This window comes from Lutjanus erythropterus, chromosome 15 (genome assembly GCF_056507025.1).
Source record: "Lutjanus erythropterus isolate fLutEry1 chromosome 15, fLutEry1.hap2, whole genome shotgun sequence".
NCBI lineage: Eukaryota > Metazoa > Chordata > Actinopteri > Lutjaniformes > Lutjanidae > Lutjanus > Lutjanus erythropterus.
Window position 1 is genome coordinate 14,392,880 of NC_139331.1, and position 19,861 is coordinate 14,412,740.

Genomic DNA, 19,861 nt, shown 5'->3' on the forward strand with positions numbered 1-19,861 from the left:
TTACCCTTTTCTCTTTGATATTGAAAATATATTGGCTTCACAAATCAATCGTGGCAAAGACCTAAAAAACTCTTCTTTCCTCAAGATGAATGCCATCAATAGACCTTTCTCACAGTGGGCATTTTGTGTTCCATTTCGGTGTCTATGAGCCACATCTGACAAGTCAAACTGTTCACTGTGAGAGACGTCCAGCCACACAGAAGCACAGTGTTTTATCACTGTGGCCTCACACAGCAGTGGTCATGGTTGGACTCCCAGCCCCAATCTATACTGTATGGAGTTTTTATACTCCACCGTGTTGGTGTGGGTTTTCTCCGGGTGCTCCGGTTTTCTCCCGTAACAGAAAAAAAAAAAAAAAAAATTAATTAAAACTAACTCTAACCAACCCCTTCAGGTCTTGCATTGCATGCAACTGCAACAATTAAATGACCATCTACCACTTTTTCACTGGCCCCTTAGAAATCAATGAAATCCCTTCACATGGCAGACATCAACCCCTTTTTCACTGCGCCACTCTTCTTCACATCATGAGCAACTGCCATGATGAAATGACCATCTATGCCTATCTTGGTGCGGGTTTACTCCGGGTGCTCCGGTTTTCTCCCATAACAAAAAAAAAATTCAAATAAAAAATAAATAAATAAAATTCAACAATTTTTTAAAAAACTTAAAAATGTTTCTTGTATGTTGTGTTATAAATAGTGATAAATACTAAGCTTGTTGTTGACTCTAAAAAGAAATGTTGGAGGTGTGCATTAAAGCTGACAAACCCCCTGGGCTGAGCATGCTGCTCATAAGCTGAATTCTTTTTAAGATTCTTTGTCTGATAATTCCATTTTATGGCAACTTTTTTCCTCAGGAGTTTCCAACACTGAGTCAGGGTCTCACCGACAGAACATGCACATGCAGCTGCACAAGTACACTAGTAGGACAGCCAATAGGAACACCCGTTTGAGAAGACCTGTGATTGGTTTAAATCTACCGTCACAGGCCAGATTCTCTAAAGGCTGAAAACGGAGCCAAGAAGAGGTGCAGAAGCGTAGTTCTGTCTCAGACCACTTTATTTACAACATGCTGAATGGTTATTGCATTTCCGTTCAGTAATTATCTCTCTCTGTTGTATTTTGATTTGTTGTGGTGGAGACAGCCATTCCTGTGCTGGATTCAGATTGTCTAAATAAGCAATACATACATTACAGAGACTGCTAAAATATGATTAAACATGACTGCTAAGTGGTTTGATATTAGACTTTTCCAAAACATCCTGATTCCTAAACAATAGGCTGGGTCGATTGCCAGGAGCCTGTCACTGGAGAGTACCAGCGACAGGCAACTGGCACCTGGCACTGAAGTATGTTGCATAAATCACATGCTGTAAATCATGTGATGTTAACATGGTGAAACGGCATGCTAAACTAGTTGGTTAGGTTTAGGAAAAGATTCTGTTTTCGGTTAAAATAAGTATGTTATGTATATCATGTGGATAAAAACTTGGTTTCACTGAGTACAAGTCCTGTAACAGTTTGACGCACCCATCCAAACCAGTTACCTCGTTACAGAGACTTTATTGCTCTTTATTCTACATCATCTCACTTCCTTCTTTCACTTCTGTCATAATATTTGACAACATAACCAGAGATCACCGCCTGACAATGAATGTAAATATGGGTCATAATAAGCGGCCTGTATGATGATCTATACGCTCATTTTTCTGATGAGGATGGGCTGGATTTTTCAGTTAGACTAACTAACTAACTTTTCTCATCAAAGCTTTATCTAATATGCTTAGTAGTTATGTTTGTTTGTATATTAAGTTCCCCAATAGCTTCTGCATTACAGGAGCTATTCTTCCTGTGGTCTATACATCTTCATGGTGGTCATATAAAATAACAATTACAGAACACACAATCCCATGACCTAACCTAAATAAGAAAATATAAATCTTTTTCATTGTAAAAAGTTCTCTGACAAAAGTAAAAAAAAAAAAAAAAAATGCACATAATTGAGAAGCAAATGAACACATTTAATTCACCCTGATGCTTCTAAAGGTTGTTCAAGATGTCCATAAGGTGACCAGATCCTAACAAACCAAATGTGGGACAAAGATTATGTTTGTATAAATTTGTGGGACAGTGTAGGAAAATGTGTGGCACGTTACCAATACTTTTTTTATTTTCATGTTAAAAAATAGACATTTTTATTCTTCCCCTTAGCTCACAACAGCTAATAGCTTGTGACTTTGTGGTGACTCACAATTTCCCCTGTTGGGGGTAGGGTGACAAAGATGGTGACAGGTTAACCTGCACTTGACCCAGGTGTGCACAGTTTGATGCCAATGAGAAGCTGTGACAAAAAAGACCAACAATATCTCTACACATCTGTGTTATATAGATTCAAATTATAGCTCATGATGTAAGCCACATTAAACTGACTGTTACAAGCTGTGCTGATGATGAACGCCGGCTCTAAATATGTTTTCTCTGTCTTTACCTTGGAACCACATAGAAAACATAAATCATTAAATCCCTTCAAACACAGAGCCATCAACTCTCTGGCATTTAAGGGTTGTTTTCTGCCAGTAACAGCAGAGTTATGAGAATAGCGATCATGTTGTATTTATCTCTCCAGCCTGCCATCTGTAGATTTTTATCATCCCTCAGATAAAGAAGCTGCTTGACGTAAAGTGAAAAATCAGTTTTTCTTTAGTAAACTACACCTCCGTCTCTCCTCCTCCTCCTCTCACAGGTGGTTATCAACTACTCCATAGTGAAAGGCCTCAAGTACAACCAGGCCACCCCCACCTTCCACCAATGGCGGGACGCCAGGCAGGTCTATGGCCTCAACTTTGCCAGCAAGGAGGAGGCCACCACCTTCTCCAACGCCATGCTCTTCGCCCTCAATGTCCTCAGCGCTCAGGATGGAGGTGAGTTTCCCCATCTCTGTTTCACACGAACATTTTGTCAGCACAAGTCAGCACACATGGCGTAATGTTCAAGAAGCCTGTCATGGATGATTTCTTTCATTACTTATCTGACTGTGAGCTTCCTTCCCAGAGCGCCTGATTTTAGTTATAGGTTCTTCGTGTTCACATGTGGCCACTTTAAAAAGCTGATAGTGTGCAAACATGACCGACACAGCTTGGGCAAAGCTCGTGTCAGCAGATAAAATGCTCGTCATCATCTTGATGAAGGTTGTTTTCAGGGCAGGTGAACTGGCCTGTATCTAACTTCTCATATTCCTCCAGGGATGGCACTAACACACTTATATTGTTGGTGCAGTGGTTTAAAAATCCAGCCAAATATTAATATGGTGCACATCAATAATGCGACAGAAGCCACTGATGGACTGGTGGTATGATTTAGACTGCTGGTGCCGTGTCACACATCTTGTCTCACCCTTTAGCGGAACAGTTTCCTAAATCCTGCTTCCATGTGGGCATCAAGTTTTTAGTCCATGTCATAATTTTTTTTAATTATATTCAAGTAATAACACCTTCTCTAAGGCCACAAGGCAGCTGAGGTTATTAAACTTCATTCAGCATTATAACACAACATGTAACTCAGGACACAATAGGTGTATGTACCCTCGAAAAAATGTAAAACCGATTAGTGTAAGAGAAATTCAATGTTTAGAGGGGAAATGTGACACCAGCAGCTGTCATTTTGACATAAAATAGTAGAGTAAACACAGCTGTTACACAGGTGTTCATAATTAAGGTTCTGTTCCATTCAGGTCAAACAGAGTCAGAGTGTTGCTATTGTGCATATTGGCTCACTGAAAAGGCTCTACTACACTAAATGGAACAGGGCCTTAATTATCAGTAGTATCACTGGTAACATCTGTGGCTGTGTTTCATTAGTTGTTCAACATGCCCTTGTTGACTTCCTCATAGCAGTCGGGGGAATCACCATCACCGTTTTAAGTGTTGTTCCATTTGTTTGAAATAAACTGAAGTAAACTTGGTGAGATCGACTCCTGGAGGGCTGAGGGAGCGAGTCAACAACACACTCCACTCCGCAATGTATAGCAATCATACATTTTGTGCGAGAAAAATAGACCATGGGTGGCAGTGATGCATGTAAAACTTTCAGTTTACTCATCGATGTATGTGTATATGCTCACTGGCCTAGTTAGCAGATGGTTTCTTAAGAAAATCTCATTAATAGCCTGATTTTTTACTGAAAATATAATATAACTAACTGCAGTTATTATTTACTCAGATTGTTAGACTGTTCAGCTTGTGTGATTTCTTTATTCTCAACATTACCTGTAAACACATGTGAAAAATCGCTGTTTTGTCAGGTGTCATAAGCTCATAGCAAGAAGAGTTCTGATAATCATGACACAGATCACAGACAGAAATCAGAAACTGATTCAGCTCATTAACAAGTGCAGAAAACATCCTTTGCCTCATAAAGACTAGTCTGCAGGTATTTCTAATTATTCGTAAAAACTGTCAATCGATCAGTGATATGGGTTAAAAGTGTACAAGGGCAAGTGCATTGCCCCTGCCCCGCCCACTTTCCCTCTGCTCTCCAAGTGGCCTCCGTGTGACGTAAGCTGTTACACCATACCAAGGGCTGAGGATAAGTGAACGAGGGAAAGTGGAGCTACTAATGAAAGGCACAGGGAGTTTACCCTGCTATTTCAAATCAATAGGGCTGCTGTGAAAAAAGGCCACTGCAGTAGTGGTATGTAGTAGTAAAAGTGATAATAGTACTGACATTTTGTTTTATTTTTTGTTTTCCATCTAGTTTTTTATTTTATTTAACTAGATTATTCCAACTGTACTTTCCCAGTTTCAGCTAATCACCAAGTCTTCAATATTATAGCTGAGCATTTTGACACCCAGTCCCCTCTACTGGGCACTTTGGAAAATAAGTCATGAGACAGCAGCCTCAGCACATGATAACTGAATACAGATGCTGACCTGCAGTGTAACAGCCTTTAAAGTGCAATAGAAAATTCATAAAGATGCACTGTAACCAATCACATTGTGTTCATTAATCATTCATTAATCTACATGGAATCTAATATGGAGCTTTAGCCTCCAGTTTTATTTAAAGGCATCTTGCAGTGGTGAATATACAGGCAAGCTTATCCTCTGGAGCTCTGTGTTTGTGTGTGTGTGTGTGTGTGTGTGTGTGTGTGTGTGTGTGTGTGTGTGTGTGTGTGTGTGTGTGTGTGTGTGTGTGTGTGTTAGAAAGAGAAAGACAAACAAATCCAAATTGGGGAGTGACAGAATTAGAGACAGAGAGACAGAGTGAGTATCACAGCGTGCCAGTCATTATTGAGCAGCAGCAGCAGTGGTGTGTCTCCCCCTGCAGTCCCCTCCAGCCTCTTAATTAGAATGAGTCATTGAGAAGATGTCCCCCGGGTCCCGTGCTAGAGAGCAGATCTTTTCATCTGCCTAATAACACGGGACGAGGAACAAAGAGGCTCGAGTGACGGCAACCAAACACAAGTGCACAAATACACAAGAGAAGGATACACACACACACACCCACAGACAGATAGAAAGACTGATAGCCTTAATGCTACCAGCTGCAATACACTATAGCTGCATTAAGACATACAGTCTGTGTGTATATGGGTAACACACACACATACACACAGCAGAAATAATTTGAATAGCTGCTTTGAGTTTGTGTGTGTATGTATGAGTGAGAGACATAGGAAGAGGTAATTACTTCATGTATTTTGGTGTGTTTTTTCTCTTCTACATGGAAAATGATGTGATTTCAGCACATCTGTGTGTTCAAAGTGATTTTATGAGACACATTCACACTTTGTAAAGCAAAGATCAGGATGTTGTGAGTCTTCTCTGCTCTAAACAGGTGTGCCTGCCCCCTCTAGTGGTAAGAGGGTCAACCTTTTGTGACCTTTTATACTCTGTTGTTCTGACATTGGAGGACAGTAAATACTGCTAAATAAATACTACTAGATTCTGGTAAAAATAATAGGCAATAAACCTACAGAATATCAGTGTCTGGGATCATCCACATACCTGTGTTCACACTGAGCTTGTCAGAAAGATCATCTGTCACCTTTGAGTATGAAAAGGCCAGTTTGGATAATTCAACCCCGTCATAAAATGTCAAATTCTCATTTTCGTCACTGATTGAGTCATGAATCGAGAACATATGCCAAAATAAAGTGCTGGTAACAGCTTCACAAAGCTAGACCTTTTCACAGCAGCCATTCTGACATGAAACAGTAGAGTAAACACAGGTGTTACCAAACAGAATCAGTGTTCTGATGTTGTGTATGTTGGTTCTGCTGCACTGTGAAATGGAACCATAATAACTATCATTGGTAACACTGTCAATGTGGCTTCTGTGAAGAAAGTGTGTTGCTTTGTTTTGTATTTCACGTGATTCCATATTGAATATTAGGAGATTTCTGTCCACTAATGAGGTTGAAATTTAAGACATTTGCTCATATTTGTAGATTTTGGAGGGGATGAAAGGGACACCTCAATATTTAGAACACATGCATTTTTCCCTCCCAGTAACAACATGAAAACAGCAGAGGAGTTTTATTTTGATGAGCTGCTTTACAGCAGTATAACAGGGGCCACTGTCCTTGCAACACAGAGCTTGGACCCCCCTGTGGTCCCAATCCCAGAGTCTACAATAATAATAAAATGATTACTTTCTTGCAGTGATGTGGCGTTGACACCATGTTACTGACACAAATGATGCAATGCCTGAAAAGCTAGTTCAGGTGGTCAACTTGGTCAAACTGTAATTTAATGAAGCAAATCAAATATTAATCATGGAATGTGCCCCTCCCTCATCTGTAATTGCCACTTAATAAAGACATCCCCCCTGATTTAGAAAAGGCACAAACTGGTGTATAAAAAAAATCACCAGAATGCAGGAAATGAAGTGTTTGATGCTTAACATTTGGGAGAGGACCCCCGCATTGTAGGTGTCCAGCCAAATGTTACAACAAAACCTACACCCTTGTATATACTATTATTTCTAACTTTTAATAGACTGAAGGATTCCTTGACTATCTGAAGATTCATAGATTGATAGTTTATTTTTTAACCGGGAAACAGTAGTTGACAAAAATGTCACCATTTACCAGCCGCCTGTTTTGGGGCTTTCAATCATGTCACACAATCTCTCTCAGCAAATTACGTTTCCCCGTCACGGAAATATAGATGACATGTAGATTCCTCTGACTTTTCGTCCATGTCAGCTTAAATTTCTGTGTTTGATTTAGTTAAAAGAGTTTGACCCGTCAAACACCATCTTTCCAGTAAACACAACACATTTTTTGAGTGACATTTTAATATGATGTGACTGTCTGTATGTACAAAGCTCATTCTGCAGCAGAGATGTACGTGGATCAGCTGGCTGTAATATTTGTGTGTGTGTGTGTGTGTGTGTGTGTGTGTGCATGTGTGTGTGTGTGTGTGTGTGTGTGTGTGTGTGTGTGTGTGTGTGTGTGTGTGTGTGTGTGTGTGTGTGTGTGAGTGGCATCAGGCAGCGCAGCCTCCAGACAAACCCGACCTTTTGAAACATTAACCAGAGATGCTCGCTGCGCTGCTGCTGCCTGGAGGTGTGGGTTACAAGAAGATGACAGATGATACTGTGGCTGTTGGAGGAGGGGAGGAGAGGAAACAGGCAGGCAGGTGAGGGGAGAGGGATAGAGGGGAAGGTGATGGAGGGGGAGGAAGAGGAGCTGAAGGCGAGAGATGGTGAGCAGGGAGTGGGTCTGTCAGTGCCTCTGTATCTGCTACAGCCGCTTCCTCTTCTTCAGCATGTCATGTAGGTAGTAAAGCTGTGTGTGTGTGTGTGTGTCTGAACTTCTGCATGATGATTATTGTTTTCAGTTTGTGTGTATATTTAAAGGTTGTGGCGTCCATTCTTGCAAGTGTGTGTTGCCATCAGCTGGTTTTATGATTTCATAGTGGAGGCCAAAGTCACACTTTTTTACCACAAATCAACCAAGACTCTTCATTTACTATCATAAAGAAAAGCAGGAGATCCTTACATTTACTAAGCTGGAAGCATGTTTGATATTTTGTCTTGAAAACTGACTAAAATGATTAATCAGTTATCAAAATATAATTTTCTTTCAATGGACTAATCGATTGATTGACCAGTCCTTGTAGCTCTGTAATTGTAGGGATACCTGATTGAAAGTAGTTTGCAATTTGTTAGTTTTCTCTGTTAAAACCAACAGTAAGAAATGACCTCATTTGTAAAGTTACTGAGCTGCTAGAATAGAAAGAATATTGCTTTCTTGATCTTTATGGCTTTTAAAAAGCTGAGAGGACTGAGTTTGTATATTACTTTAAATGAAAAAAAGTAGAACTTACAAAATAAAATGGAAAAATGTTATCCTCTTTGATGATTTGACACTAAGTCACTCCTCAGTTTTTGAGTTTTTGACTCTTAATGACAGAGGACAGGATTCACGCTGTTATAAATGACACTAGCTGAGTGGAAAAGTAAATAAAAGTTAAGTTTCTAAATACAAAAGATTTGGTATTAACAATTCTTCTGTGGTTGAGCCACAATGCAGTGTAATTACAACAGCTGGATCTGTGTATATTCCTTTGTGTTGATCCTGTAGTTTTTGCTTTGGTATGTATATTAATCCTACAATGGTGAATCACTTGATCTACAAGATCATATTTTAAGTTTATCACAAAAGCCATTCCAATTCCAAAACTCACCCAGGATACTACTATTTCATATCGATGTAGCGGCTGTGAAAACGGTCTACTTGTGTTTTGGTGTCAGCCAATGAAGATGGAATTTGGCCATATAACTAAATAGACTCTAACTAACCAATAAATGTCACATTTTGAGATCTAAGTTGCCAGGAGACAGTTATGCCTGACAGAAGACAGTATAGCAGACAGACAAAAAAGGACCATGTTCGACCTGATGGCAGACATAACTGATATATATGCTGTGTGTGGTGTGTAGTCTGTTTGGTAAATACTTTTATCATTATTATTGTGGAGAGTTACTGTACATGACAAATTAAATACCAGGGTGTAAACTACAGGGGAGTCAGGAGTAGCTTGGCTTCTCTTAAAAAGACATGAGCTCCCTAAAAACATGATTCATGTAATCTTTGCAGGGTCTCTAAAATATTGACAATACGCTATTTTTGCATTCTATTCTTCTGTATCTTCATCATCATGGATCGTGCACAAAATTAGGCTATTATTGATGTATGAGTCATGCATGAGGGTGATTCAGTACTAATTCACTTTGATGAAGGTACTGACATGCATGCTATTCTTTTCATCACAGCTGAAAGCTTCACAGTATCATAAATTTCACTCACTGTAATTCAAAGATCAGAAAAAAAATAAACTTTCTTAGTCCCACTCTGTGCACTGAATCTCCATTATTAATTAATTTCTCTGTTTAGGAGTCACGTACAGATGTTATCAGATATCATACTGTGATATTTGGTTATGATACCCATGTGATGTTTGTTTTTGTGGTTATTAACTGATTATTACACATTGTATATCCATTAAAAGAAAGTGAGCTCTCCTGAAAGCCATGGTATAGTTCACACAGGAAGGTACAGCCAACAGACAGTTAGCTTGGCTTAGCTTAGCACAAAGACCAGGGGGAAGCAGCCAGCCTGGGTCTGTCCAACTCTAAAAAAAAAAAAATCCACCTACCAGCACAAAAACCAAAGTCTAAAAATGTGGTTTTACTGGGAGTTATGGATCATCACAGTGAGGTTGCCAGGCAACCAACAGAGACACCAGATGCAAAAGAAAAAAGCACAATGTTGGCCTATCTATGTGTGCAGATAAGACACACATGGTTAAAACTTCCATTGATGGGAAAATCTCTCATAAAGTTTGTATGCTGCATCAGTCTAAGTCTCCACTGTAGTGAATATGAAAAAACAAAGACAGGATTTGCCATAAAAAATGATATAGCCTCATTTCTAAATGGAAAAGAAGATTTAAAAAGTTATTTAAAGTACTTCAAATAATAAATACCGTAATTTGCAGCCCCGTGTGTGAGATAAACAAAGTTGTAACTTGCCAGTGTGTGTGTGCGTGTGTGTGGGGGATGAGGTATCTGATGGTAGGCGTGAGTCAGGTCTTTTGTCGCGCTGTGTTATTTTTGGCTTTCTGTTACTTGATCAATGGTGGCCATTATCACCATCGGCTTGCCAGAGAGTCACTTCCATTAGAGAGGGAGCAGTGGAGAGTATCGTCACCGAGTATTGACCCTGAGTGTGTGGAGCTGTAAAACTGTTCTGTAAGGGACACTTTTCATTAGACAGAAGGGGGACAGAAAGAGTCTTTGGAAGAGACCCAGGTGAAGGGCTATAATGTTTTTGTTTTGTGCAAATTGATGACAACTTTCCGTTAGCATTAATCATACATCAACAAAAAATAAGGCTTTACCCTGCAGGATTTCTCCTCAAGATGTCATCCCATTTTGTCATTTAAGAAAAAAAGAGGCCAGTACTAAAACATAAAAAGTGAGAGTAAATTCTTAATCTTTGCTCTGAAGTTGTTCTCAGGAGGAACAATGAAGATTAATATTGTCCCAGAGGACTTCAGCGATGAGAAAAGTTCCATTGAAAAACTGATGATTCACTCTGATTCGATTGTAATCCCTGAGTGACGTCTTCTTGTCTTCATCTTATCGTGTCTTTAATTAATTACATTCCCTATCTGGCTCTCCATCTGCTCATCTCACTTGTGGTGTTAAAGGGATTACACTGCGAGTGCCTTGTAGCTCAAATCACATCATAAGCAAGAGGGGGAGACACCAGAGGGAATCACAGATCTTTGATATTGATCCTCCTCTCCTGTGATTTCCTCACATCAATAAACAAACTACATTGTTTTTATCACAAAACTGCCCAAGCTGATTTTGAAGAAACCATCAAACAATGTCACAGATTCGTCTTAAGGGTGAAAAAATACTCCAAATTTGAAGTCAGCCCTCTCTTGTCTGTGAACTTGCATTGACAACGGCAGATGACAGATTTTCCTGTTTCCAATTTAGAGCCCTCGGCGTGGAGAGAGCAGCTCAAACACAAACCAGATCTCATTGTTTTTATGTTCCATAACACTGGACCCAGCAGCAAGTTGCATTTCATCACAGTATAATACTCGTGGGTCTTTAGCTGTGAGTGCTTGTGTCTTTGTTTGGAGACCCATTTCTACCAGTAAAAGAAAAAAGAATCCCCACAATAAGTCAGATTTTTTTTAAGAGTTATTAGATAAAAAGTCTTAATTATGATGTTAGAAGTCATAATAAAGTTGAAATTTTGAGATAAAAAATCATAATTACAAGATAAAATTTGAAATTGAGATAAAAAGCTGTAATTATAAGATGCAAGTTAAAATTATGACATAAAAAAATCATAATTATCAAATAAACAGTCACAATTGTGAGATAGAAAGTCAATTATTGGATAAAAAGTTGAAATTATGAGATTATTACGAGAGTCACATAAAAAAATTTCAGTGCTCATTGTCATTTGGGTAAATTAAAAAAGTTAAGAGTACAGTTACCCCGAAGTCTGTGTGTGTGCGTGTGTGTGTGTGTGTGTGTGTTTGTGTGTGTGTGCATGTGTGTGTGTGTGTGTGTGTGTGTGTGTGTGTGTGTGTGTGTGTGTGTGTGTGTGTGTGCATGAGATAGGTATGTTGTTCTCAGACAGTGTTAAAGAATCAAATGGAGCATCATGTATCCCTCATAGAGCATTGTGGGTAACAGGAGTAAACACAAGCAGTGTGACAGCAGGGTGAAGCAGCTCTCTCCTATGTACGTACACACACTTTGTTCTGAGCTCTGCTTGTCTTCGACTGTACAAGAGGATAAATCAATTCATGTTAATTTACCTAGAGTGAGGGATTAATATGCTTTTCATCGCACATTACTCATTACAGAAGAAAGAGGACGTAATGATCAACTGCTGTTTAATTCCCTGTCATTTTCTAGTTAATTGTCTCCACTGGGACTAATTTCAATTAACATTACACTGCTCATAATGGATTATTAAGGCCAGCTCCACTTTATCTGTGTCTCTTTCTCTCTCCCTGCTTTCATTTGTGTCTGTAGGTCCAGCTGTCCAGCGCCAAGTCCAGAATGGACCGACCTCAGATGAGATAGAAGCCCAGAGAGCGAGGTAAAATTTCTTAACTGATAATTTAAAGGAACAGTGTGTAAGATTTCCTGGGGTTCATTAGTGGATTGTGGCAGAAATGGAATAACATTCATCAGTATATTTTCATTAATTCATACTCACCTGAAAATGTGAATTGTTGTATTTTTGATATCTTAGAATGAACCGTTTATATCTACAAAGGATGCAGGTCCTCTTCCATGGAGGCTGCCATGTTGGACTGCCATGTTTGTACAGTATTCTAGAAGAGACAAACCAAACACTGGCTCTACATGCAGACTTTGCATGTTTTGCAAGTTTTGCTGCCACCGTAGGCTCTTCTACATGTTTAGAAGGAGAGGTTGAGGTGAAGTGATGCAAATCTGGCAGCTCACCTCCCTCTCTTGAGGGTCCTCTTTAGCAGCTAAATGCTGCTAGTGACCCCTTTAACATGTGAACATTGTTAATAAAAAAACACTTATTATAGCATCTTTAAATATTGACCAAATTTAAGCATTAAACATTCACATTTTGTGGAAAAGTTATCATAGTGATTATTGCTAAAGATTTTACTGCACAAACACTGTGTGGGTTTGATTTGATCAGATTTGACTGACAGTAGTTTAACAACATAAGCAAACAACACCTGTCACCAAATTCTGGGTGCACTGAACACCCTGCTGTGGAGCACACTGCACTGACTCTTTAATACACTGGGTTTTTTTTATAGACTTCTTCACTGCAGATTGGGCAACACCTCTGTTACACCTGTCTAACAAGAGCAAATGTACTTTAAAGCCTGTTGCACACCATTTTGAGGAAAGCGTTCAGACTGAACCTGCTCAAAATTCAGGCATTGCTAAGCTCTGATTGGACAGAAGTATATGACATCACCTGTTTTCAATGAAGCCACACCAATTTCAAAACAGTGAAAGGAGTACAGACAGAAAATACAGAAAGTCTTCTATGTGAAATAATCAGAACAGATCTAACTCTTTTTTAAATAAGAGAGGCGGTCCTGCTGGAGATGAGCAATGCAACACAGGCACAGGGACACGTTCACAGTGATACTGCAAAGACTGGATGTTAGAAAAAGATAAAACACTGTCATCTATATTTAGATCGTCCCACCGGTGATGTGTCATTTACTTCTTGCTTCCAGGGTGTTACCAGTGAGATTTCTTGTGTTGTCGTACAGGTAGTACAGCTTGCTCAGTACATTAACGAATTATCCCCAAACCAGTGGGTGAACTTTAAGTGAACTCAGCCCAAATGAGTACGGATTATGGTTGTGAGTGCAGTCCCATGTGTCCGACAACCTGTCACAAAGAGAGAATATGAACACGAACAACTGAAATAAGCAGACAGCTGCCTTCAGTGACTTTTATTCCTATTCGCTCTCATCCCTCTGCTCTCCTTAATACCCTCTCTCTCCCCTCATGAGACCAATTCCCATGGGTGACAGTCTGATAAAGACAGGGAGCTTTCTAAAAACACGAGACGTCCCTTTTTTTTTAATCATAGAGGCAGTTTAGTATTTGAAATGAAACTCCAGGCACTTTCTGCGGCTTAATAAATGGCCTGCATTTCTTCCACTGTCCCCTTCAGAGACACGATCAGGCACAACTAGGTCTTTGTTGCTGTTTTTAAACCTGTTTCAGCTCAGCCTATTGGTTCAACCAAATGCCAAATGCCAGGGCTTAAGAGAACAAATATGATGGGAGTTACGGCTCTCTCTGATCCTGATGTCTGCTAAACTGTACCTCTGGTGCAAAGGATTAGGTCTGTGATTGTGAGGGGAGATTGTGTGCTTATGCATGTGGATTTCGGGTTTGTGTGTGCGTGCGCATGTGCGTGTGTCAGCGGAGACAAATTAATTTGACTGAGCTCTCTCCGGTGGTAGCGGGACAGTATTGCTCAGCAGATCACTCTGCACCTGCTGCGTGCGCTGCTGTCACATCGGAGAGGTTGCTGTCTCAGCACTTCTGCTCTCCAACCCACAGCTGGAAAATTCCACTTCCTCTCCATGAGCTGTCTCCTTTCTCCCCATCTCTCCTGAGTCGTGACACACATATGCTTCTCACATCAAAGACAGAGATGTGAGGAGAGATGAGGGGGGGTTTGGTTGCAAGGTGGAGCGTGGAGATGGACGGAGATGAAGGAGAGAGCGATATGGGCTCGGACGGGTGAGGAGGAAGACATTTGCTTTGTGCTGTAACTGTACAGGGGAAACTGCTCAGCGGTGCCAAAAAGTTATTGAAATGTGCAGACAGGTAGATGATGACTTCATGTCAGGTAAAGTCTACAAGCTACAAATCAAACCTGCCTTCAGTGAGATGACAGCAACAGAGGAAATCATCCCATTTGCCATGATTTGATGCAGTTTTTGCAAAAAAAATCATGGAGACATGGAAACTAAAGTTGATATTGTCTCAGTACATGGAGTGTGCGCTCTACCAACTGAGCTATGGGGCGTCCCCACATTAAGACTTGTAAAAATCATTGTTTTGGCTTTACAACCTGCAGATTTGTTATAATGTTTCAGTCTCACCACTCTCATGAGTGTTGTTTCCACTGACATATATAAAGATGGATGACTCGTCTCCACTTCCTTCCAAAGTACAAAAATAAAGCCAAATTATTTCAGGCTCAAGCTGTCATATTTCGTTGGTGGAGCCAGAGACTGCACAGTAGTGATCGGGGTTGGAGCCGCGATATCGGGGGCCCACTCGTTTACCTGGCCGACTCAATCACAAGCAGGGTTCAGCTGTCAATCAACATTTAAAAACCTTCTATTTATAGCATTAAATAAGAAGTTAAAATCAAACTGCTGAGGAAAATGACACCTAAGCAAAAATCAGTGTGCAAGAACTGCCTAAAATGGCAGAAAATATCTTTGGGAAAAATTTTATTTAACATGTACTTTGATGTTTTAGTTTGGGCCATGATGTCCCATCTGCTAACATGAAAAAGGTGGGGTTTCATGACCTGTACTCCAGCCAGCCAGCAAGGGGCAATCAAGATGTTTTGGCATCACTTTTGGGACAATTTTAAACAATTATCACCTGACTGTTCAGTTTCTCTCACTACTTTGTGGGGTTTTTTAGTATAGTGTCACTGTTTTGGCTTTACAACTTGCAACTCTAATCTTTTTCATTCTGTCTCACAACTTTCATCAACCTCATTTTCAGAAGCTCTTCCATCTTTTTATCTCTGATAAACCCAATGTGCACTTCCTGCTCAGCACCAATCCAGCAGACAAATCCACTTAGCTCCTAGCTGTTGAACATACCTGAGCCTTTGGTCTCTAATGAACCAGATATTTCCTCCAGGTTGGAGTCCACACCAGAGCTAAAAATGAGCGTAAACAACATTCATGCTCAGTGTCTCCTCAATGTGTGAATAGGCAACTGTTTGCTAACATATTATACATATCTGTGTTTGAAGCCTTTTAGATCACTTGTCACTTTCCCTATTACAGCTTTAAGGCAGGAGGAATTTTCTCTGGCTCCTGCTGTGATGTGTTTGGCTGGACCGTTGTGTGTCTCATCTGTGACAGAATCACAGATAAGACATGACATTTGTGTTATTAAGTGACCAGACGTGGTTCCCACTTGTCCCTTTAGGCAGATGATGGAGCAGCAGCAGCAGATGCAGGCGCACATGGAGCGGGAGCGACGGTCGTCCAACTCAGGTACTCACATTAAAGAGCACACATCAGCTGAGGTTTATACAGTAAAACCTTTTGTATCATTCACAGTAAAGTCTTTTCATCAACCAAGTGCATCTCGTGCAGTAATATGTGCAGATATGTACAGAGGTGGGGAGCAACAGTGTACAAATACTTTGTTACTGTACTTAAGTAGAACTTTCAGGTTTTGTGGCAAATCTTTCTTTTACTCCCTAAATTTTGGCACTGATATCTGTACTTTCTGCTACTTACATTTTCCCAAAAAGACTTATTACTTTAGTTTTAATACTTTTGAGGGGAGTCATTGGTTATTTTTATTTCCATTGCGTGCTGCCTTCCAAATATCAAGACTGGATGGGATAATAACACATAGAAGAGACAATATCTTGGTGCATATATCAGTGCAAATCATGCACGACAGATGCAACAAGACGTCAAAGTATCACAGGCCATAAAAGATATAACAAGGCATAACAACATTAAAGATGTAACAAGATGTAAAAAGCGTGTCAAGACATAAAAGACATAACAAGTTGTAGGAGATGTAGCAAAGATAAAAGACATAACAAGATATAACAGGACGTAAAAGACATAACAAGACATAAAAGACTTAAAAGATTTAAGAAAACAAGCCAAAAAGATGTAAAAGACAAAAAAGACATAAGATGTAAAAGATATAAAAAGACTTAAAAAACATAACAAGATGCGACAAGATGTAAAAGACAAAATAAGACAAAAAAGACATCACGAGATGTAAAAGACCTAACGATACAAAAAATGACATAAAAGACATAACGGGATGAAACAGACAGAGAGGGAGACTCAACCAGGAAGAAAAATTGAAGTTCAGTTAGCACAGAAACAGATGGTAAAAATGTCCTTCACAGTGCGACTTTATACTTTTATAGTTTCACTTTATAGTGGGTACATTTCAGAGCCTGTTACTTTCTCACATTTACTTGAGTAAAGAAAGTGTGTACTTTAGTTACCTCTGTGTATGTGTACATAGAGACAGACTGACATGTCAAACTTCCCCTCCAGGTTCTCCATTCCAAGGCCACCCTGCTGTGCTCTCTGTGGCTCCCCCAGTAGTACCTCCTCCAATGAACATGGGTGGTCCTCCTCCACCTCCACCACCGCCAGGACCTCCGCCACCTTCAGCAGGCGCGCCCCAGCCTCCTCTCCCGCCTCCGCTTCCCATGGGCGGAGGGAGTCACGGGGATGAGCCCCCCGCCCAGACGGGTCTTGCCGCTATGATCGCTGGAGCCAAACTGCGGCGCGTTCAAAGAGTGAGACACCGATTTATCTTTGTGGCTTTGATGTTTTGATTAATCTTTCCTTCAAGTCAGAGAGGATATAACTGGATTATCTTCACCAAACCTGACTGACATCCTGAAAAGTTCACTGTTTGTACATATCAGAGAGTAACAAGTAACTCCTCTCCTCTGCTCAGCCTGACGACAGCTCCTCGAGCGCCAAAAACGATGCCAACCGAACAAGTGGAGGAAGCGGAGGACTGATGGAGGAGATGAACGCTCTGTTGGCACGAAGGTCAGAGCAATGAGCTGAGAAAACCACAAAACCGATCGATATCCCACAGCCACAATTACACATAACTGATCATTAAAGCTTTTAATCAATGTGTGCTTCAGGATTCATTAGTAGATATTATTATTATTACACTTGTTAAAACTATTGACATTCATGGCTGTGGACGAAATGTTCAGTTCTTACTCAAGGCTTCTTCTTCCCCCCCAGAAGGAAAGCAGCTTCAGAGAAGCCCGAGGACAGCCAAAATGTGAGTGAATGGAAAACAGTGATGGTTTGCAATTCATGAAGCTGTGATTTATGATAATTAGGATGATGATGGAGATAGGAATCACGATTATGTTGGTGGGGATTGGATAATCCTGACTATGATCATTGTTATTTTGATGTATCCCGAGTTTTATTATCTGCATAATGATGAAAACATAGAGGCAAAGTGATTAAAAAAACACAGTAATAATGATGATTACCGCAATGAGGAAATTACAAAGGAATGTACTGATTTGTGCAGGTGGGTTTAATAAAGGTGAAATATCTCGCCTCAAGCAGCAGTGTCCATGATGAGAGCGATGATGCTTATTCATCCTTGTGTCCTTCCTTTAGGATGACCCAAATTCTCCGTCACCCAGCACCCGGAGTGGACAGAATGCCACAGGTGGGAAAACATAATAAAAAAAACAAATAAACATACAGAGACACATGATCAGCTGAAGAAACAGGCTTTTGTATGTTAACATCAGTCATTTATTTTGAAGAACATTCACTCACAATCTATATCTACAGTATGTACTGTATGTCTGTGTACAGTGTGTGTGTGTGTGTTCGCTGGGTCATTATGAGAGGATTGGGTTAATGATGCCTTTTGATTTAATTAAATTTTACTCAAAAATAATTTGCAATTATTCTATCAATGCCTAACTCAAAGACAATTGAAAACATACAGAGAAGAACAGATCATTGTTTCATCAGACAGTCGTGTAACAGCCGCAGCGGTTGAAAAAGTCAAAAGTTTGAGTACTGTTTTAAAGTAAAGGGGAAATATTCTTTATTTTTAGTTTATTTATCTTTTATTTAACCAGGATGGTTCCACTTGAGATACAAAATATCTCTGGGCAGGAAAAAACGTGAAAGGTTTCATCTAAAAGTATGAACAGCCCACAGACAGCTATCAAATACAAAACATACATCACAGAAACATACAAAAAGCATAAGAATCAAAAAATAAACATACAGAAATAAACAAAAAATCAATTCTAACTCGCTTGAACTTCAATCAGATAAAGGATTCATGAGTCAGTAGGCAGACTAGACTGACATGCTCAACGAAACAACCCCTCTGCCCCATATAAACAAAATACACTGTATTTTAATAAAATAAACTACTTATAGTGGTTTATATGAGCCACACCCTGACCTACTACAACAGCTAATGATGATATAAATGCATGTGATTGTCAAAAATTGACAATATGTAATGTAAAATGTAGTAATATATCACTCACAGGGGATTTTCCTGCATAATGAGTACTTTTTACTTTTGCTTCTTTGAGTTTATGTTTTTCATAATAAGGTACTTGACATATAGCTACTGTAACTATAGGATCTGAGGACTTTTTCCACCCGTGCACAGGTGTGATGTAGATGTTAAAGGGAACTCTGGGAGATGTAGCAAATAAGTTAGATTGCAAAGTAAGTGAAGCAAAAACTCTCAAAAAGGAGACTGATGACGATGACGGTGGTGATCATGAAGACTGAATAGAGAGCATCTGTCTATCAGTGTCTCCTGTCTGTTGGTCTATCTTGTTCTGCCTGAGACTCCTAATGTCAAATGTCAGTAAACCCCCTCCGGTAACTCTGTCTGACCCTGTTACTGTTGTCTAGATGGTGCGAAGAAGCCGTGGGACCGAGCTAACTCTGCAGACAGGTCAATGGTTTCGAGGTGAGAGCTGGAAGCAGCACAGCTCATTAGATATGTGTCTGTGAAGCAGAACGACAGCTGTGATTCTAACAGAGGATGATTTTTCATTATGCAGGGCACGGCCCGGCGGCGGTGGCAGCGACACAGACTCGTTAGACCTCGATAGGATGAAACAGGTAAAGAAAATACACGCAACACCAGCCACCAGCCATAATATTGTCTTTTAATCCTCCTCATGTTTTGGCACGTGACCTCTGCTGTCCAAAAATCATTGCAGAAAATTATTTTTGTTTCATGTGTATGAAGATTTTTACAGTAAATAAAGTGTGATGTGATGTATTATGAACACTGATGTTTTCTGTTTATTTGTGCATTATTAGGAAATCTTGGATGAGGTGTTTCGTGAATTGCACAAAGTGAAGGATGAAATCATTGATGGTAAGTTTTATTTGCACTTCAGGCACGAAAGAGGGATAATTAGTCAACATTTAGGAACACTGTCGCTCTCCTAATTTATGCTGATGGCTATTTAATTAGAAATCTAACCAGTGGGATGATGGGAGTTAGGTGGTTATGTAGTT

At 39.9% G+C, this 19,861-nt stretch overlaps 1 protein-coding gene across 3 annotated transcripts in view; it reads left to right on the plus strand.

Moving 5' to 3' along the window:
* The window catches only part of evlb (Enah/Vasp-like b), a 67,297-nt gene that overhangs the window by 44,682 nt on the left and 2,754 nt on the right, over nt 1-19,861 (plus strand). For 2 of the 3 annotated variants that reach the window (XM_084737811.1, XM_084737808.1), the window contains exons 3-12: nt 2,746-2,923; nt 12,081-12,147; nt 15,750-15,817; nt 16,856-17,103; nt 17,268-17,365; nt 17,573-17,612; nt 17,966-18,017; nt 19,244-19,301; nt 19,396-19,456; nt 19,661-19,718. In XM_084737811.1, coding sequence (XP_084593937.1) covers nt 2,746-2,923; nt 12,081-12,147; nt 15,750-15,817; nt 16,856-17,103; nt 17,268-17,365; nt 17,573-17,612; nt 17,966-18,017; nt 19,244-19,301; nt 19,396-19,456; nt 19,661-19,718 — 928 coding nt within the window. The remainder of the gene's footprint in view (nt 1-2,745; nt 2,924-12,080; nt 12,148-15,749; nt 15,818-16,855; nt 17,104-17,267; nt 17,366-17,572; nt 17,613-17,965; nt 18,018-19,243; nt 19,302-19,395; nt 19,457-19,660; nt 19,719-19,861) is intronic. The other variant, XM_084737810.1, reaches the window with a different exon arrangement.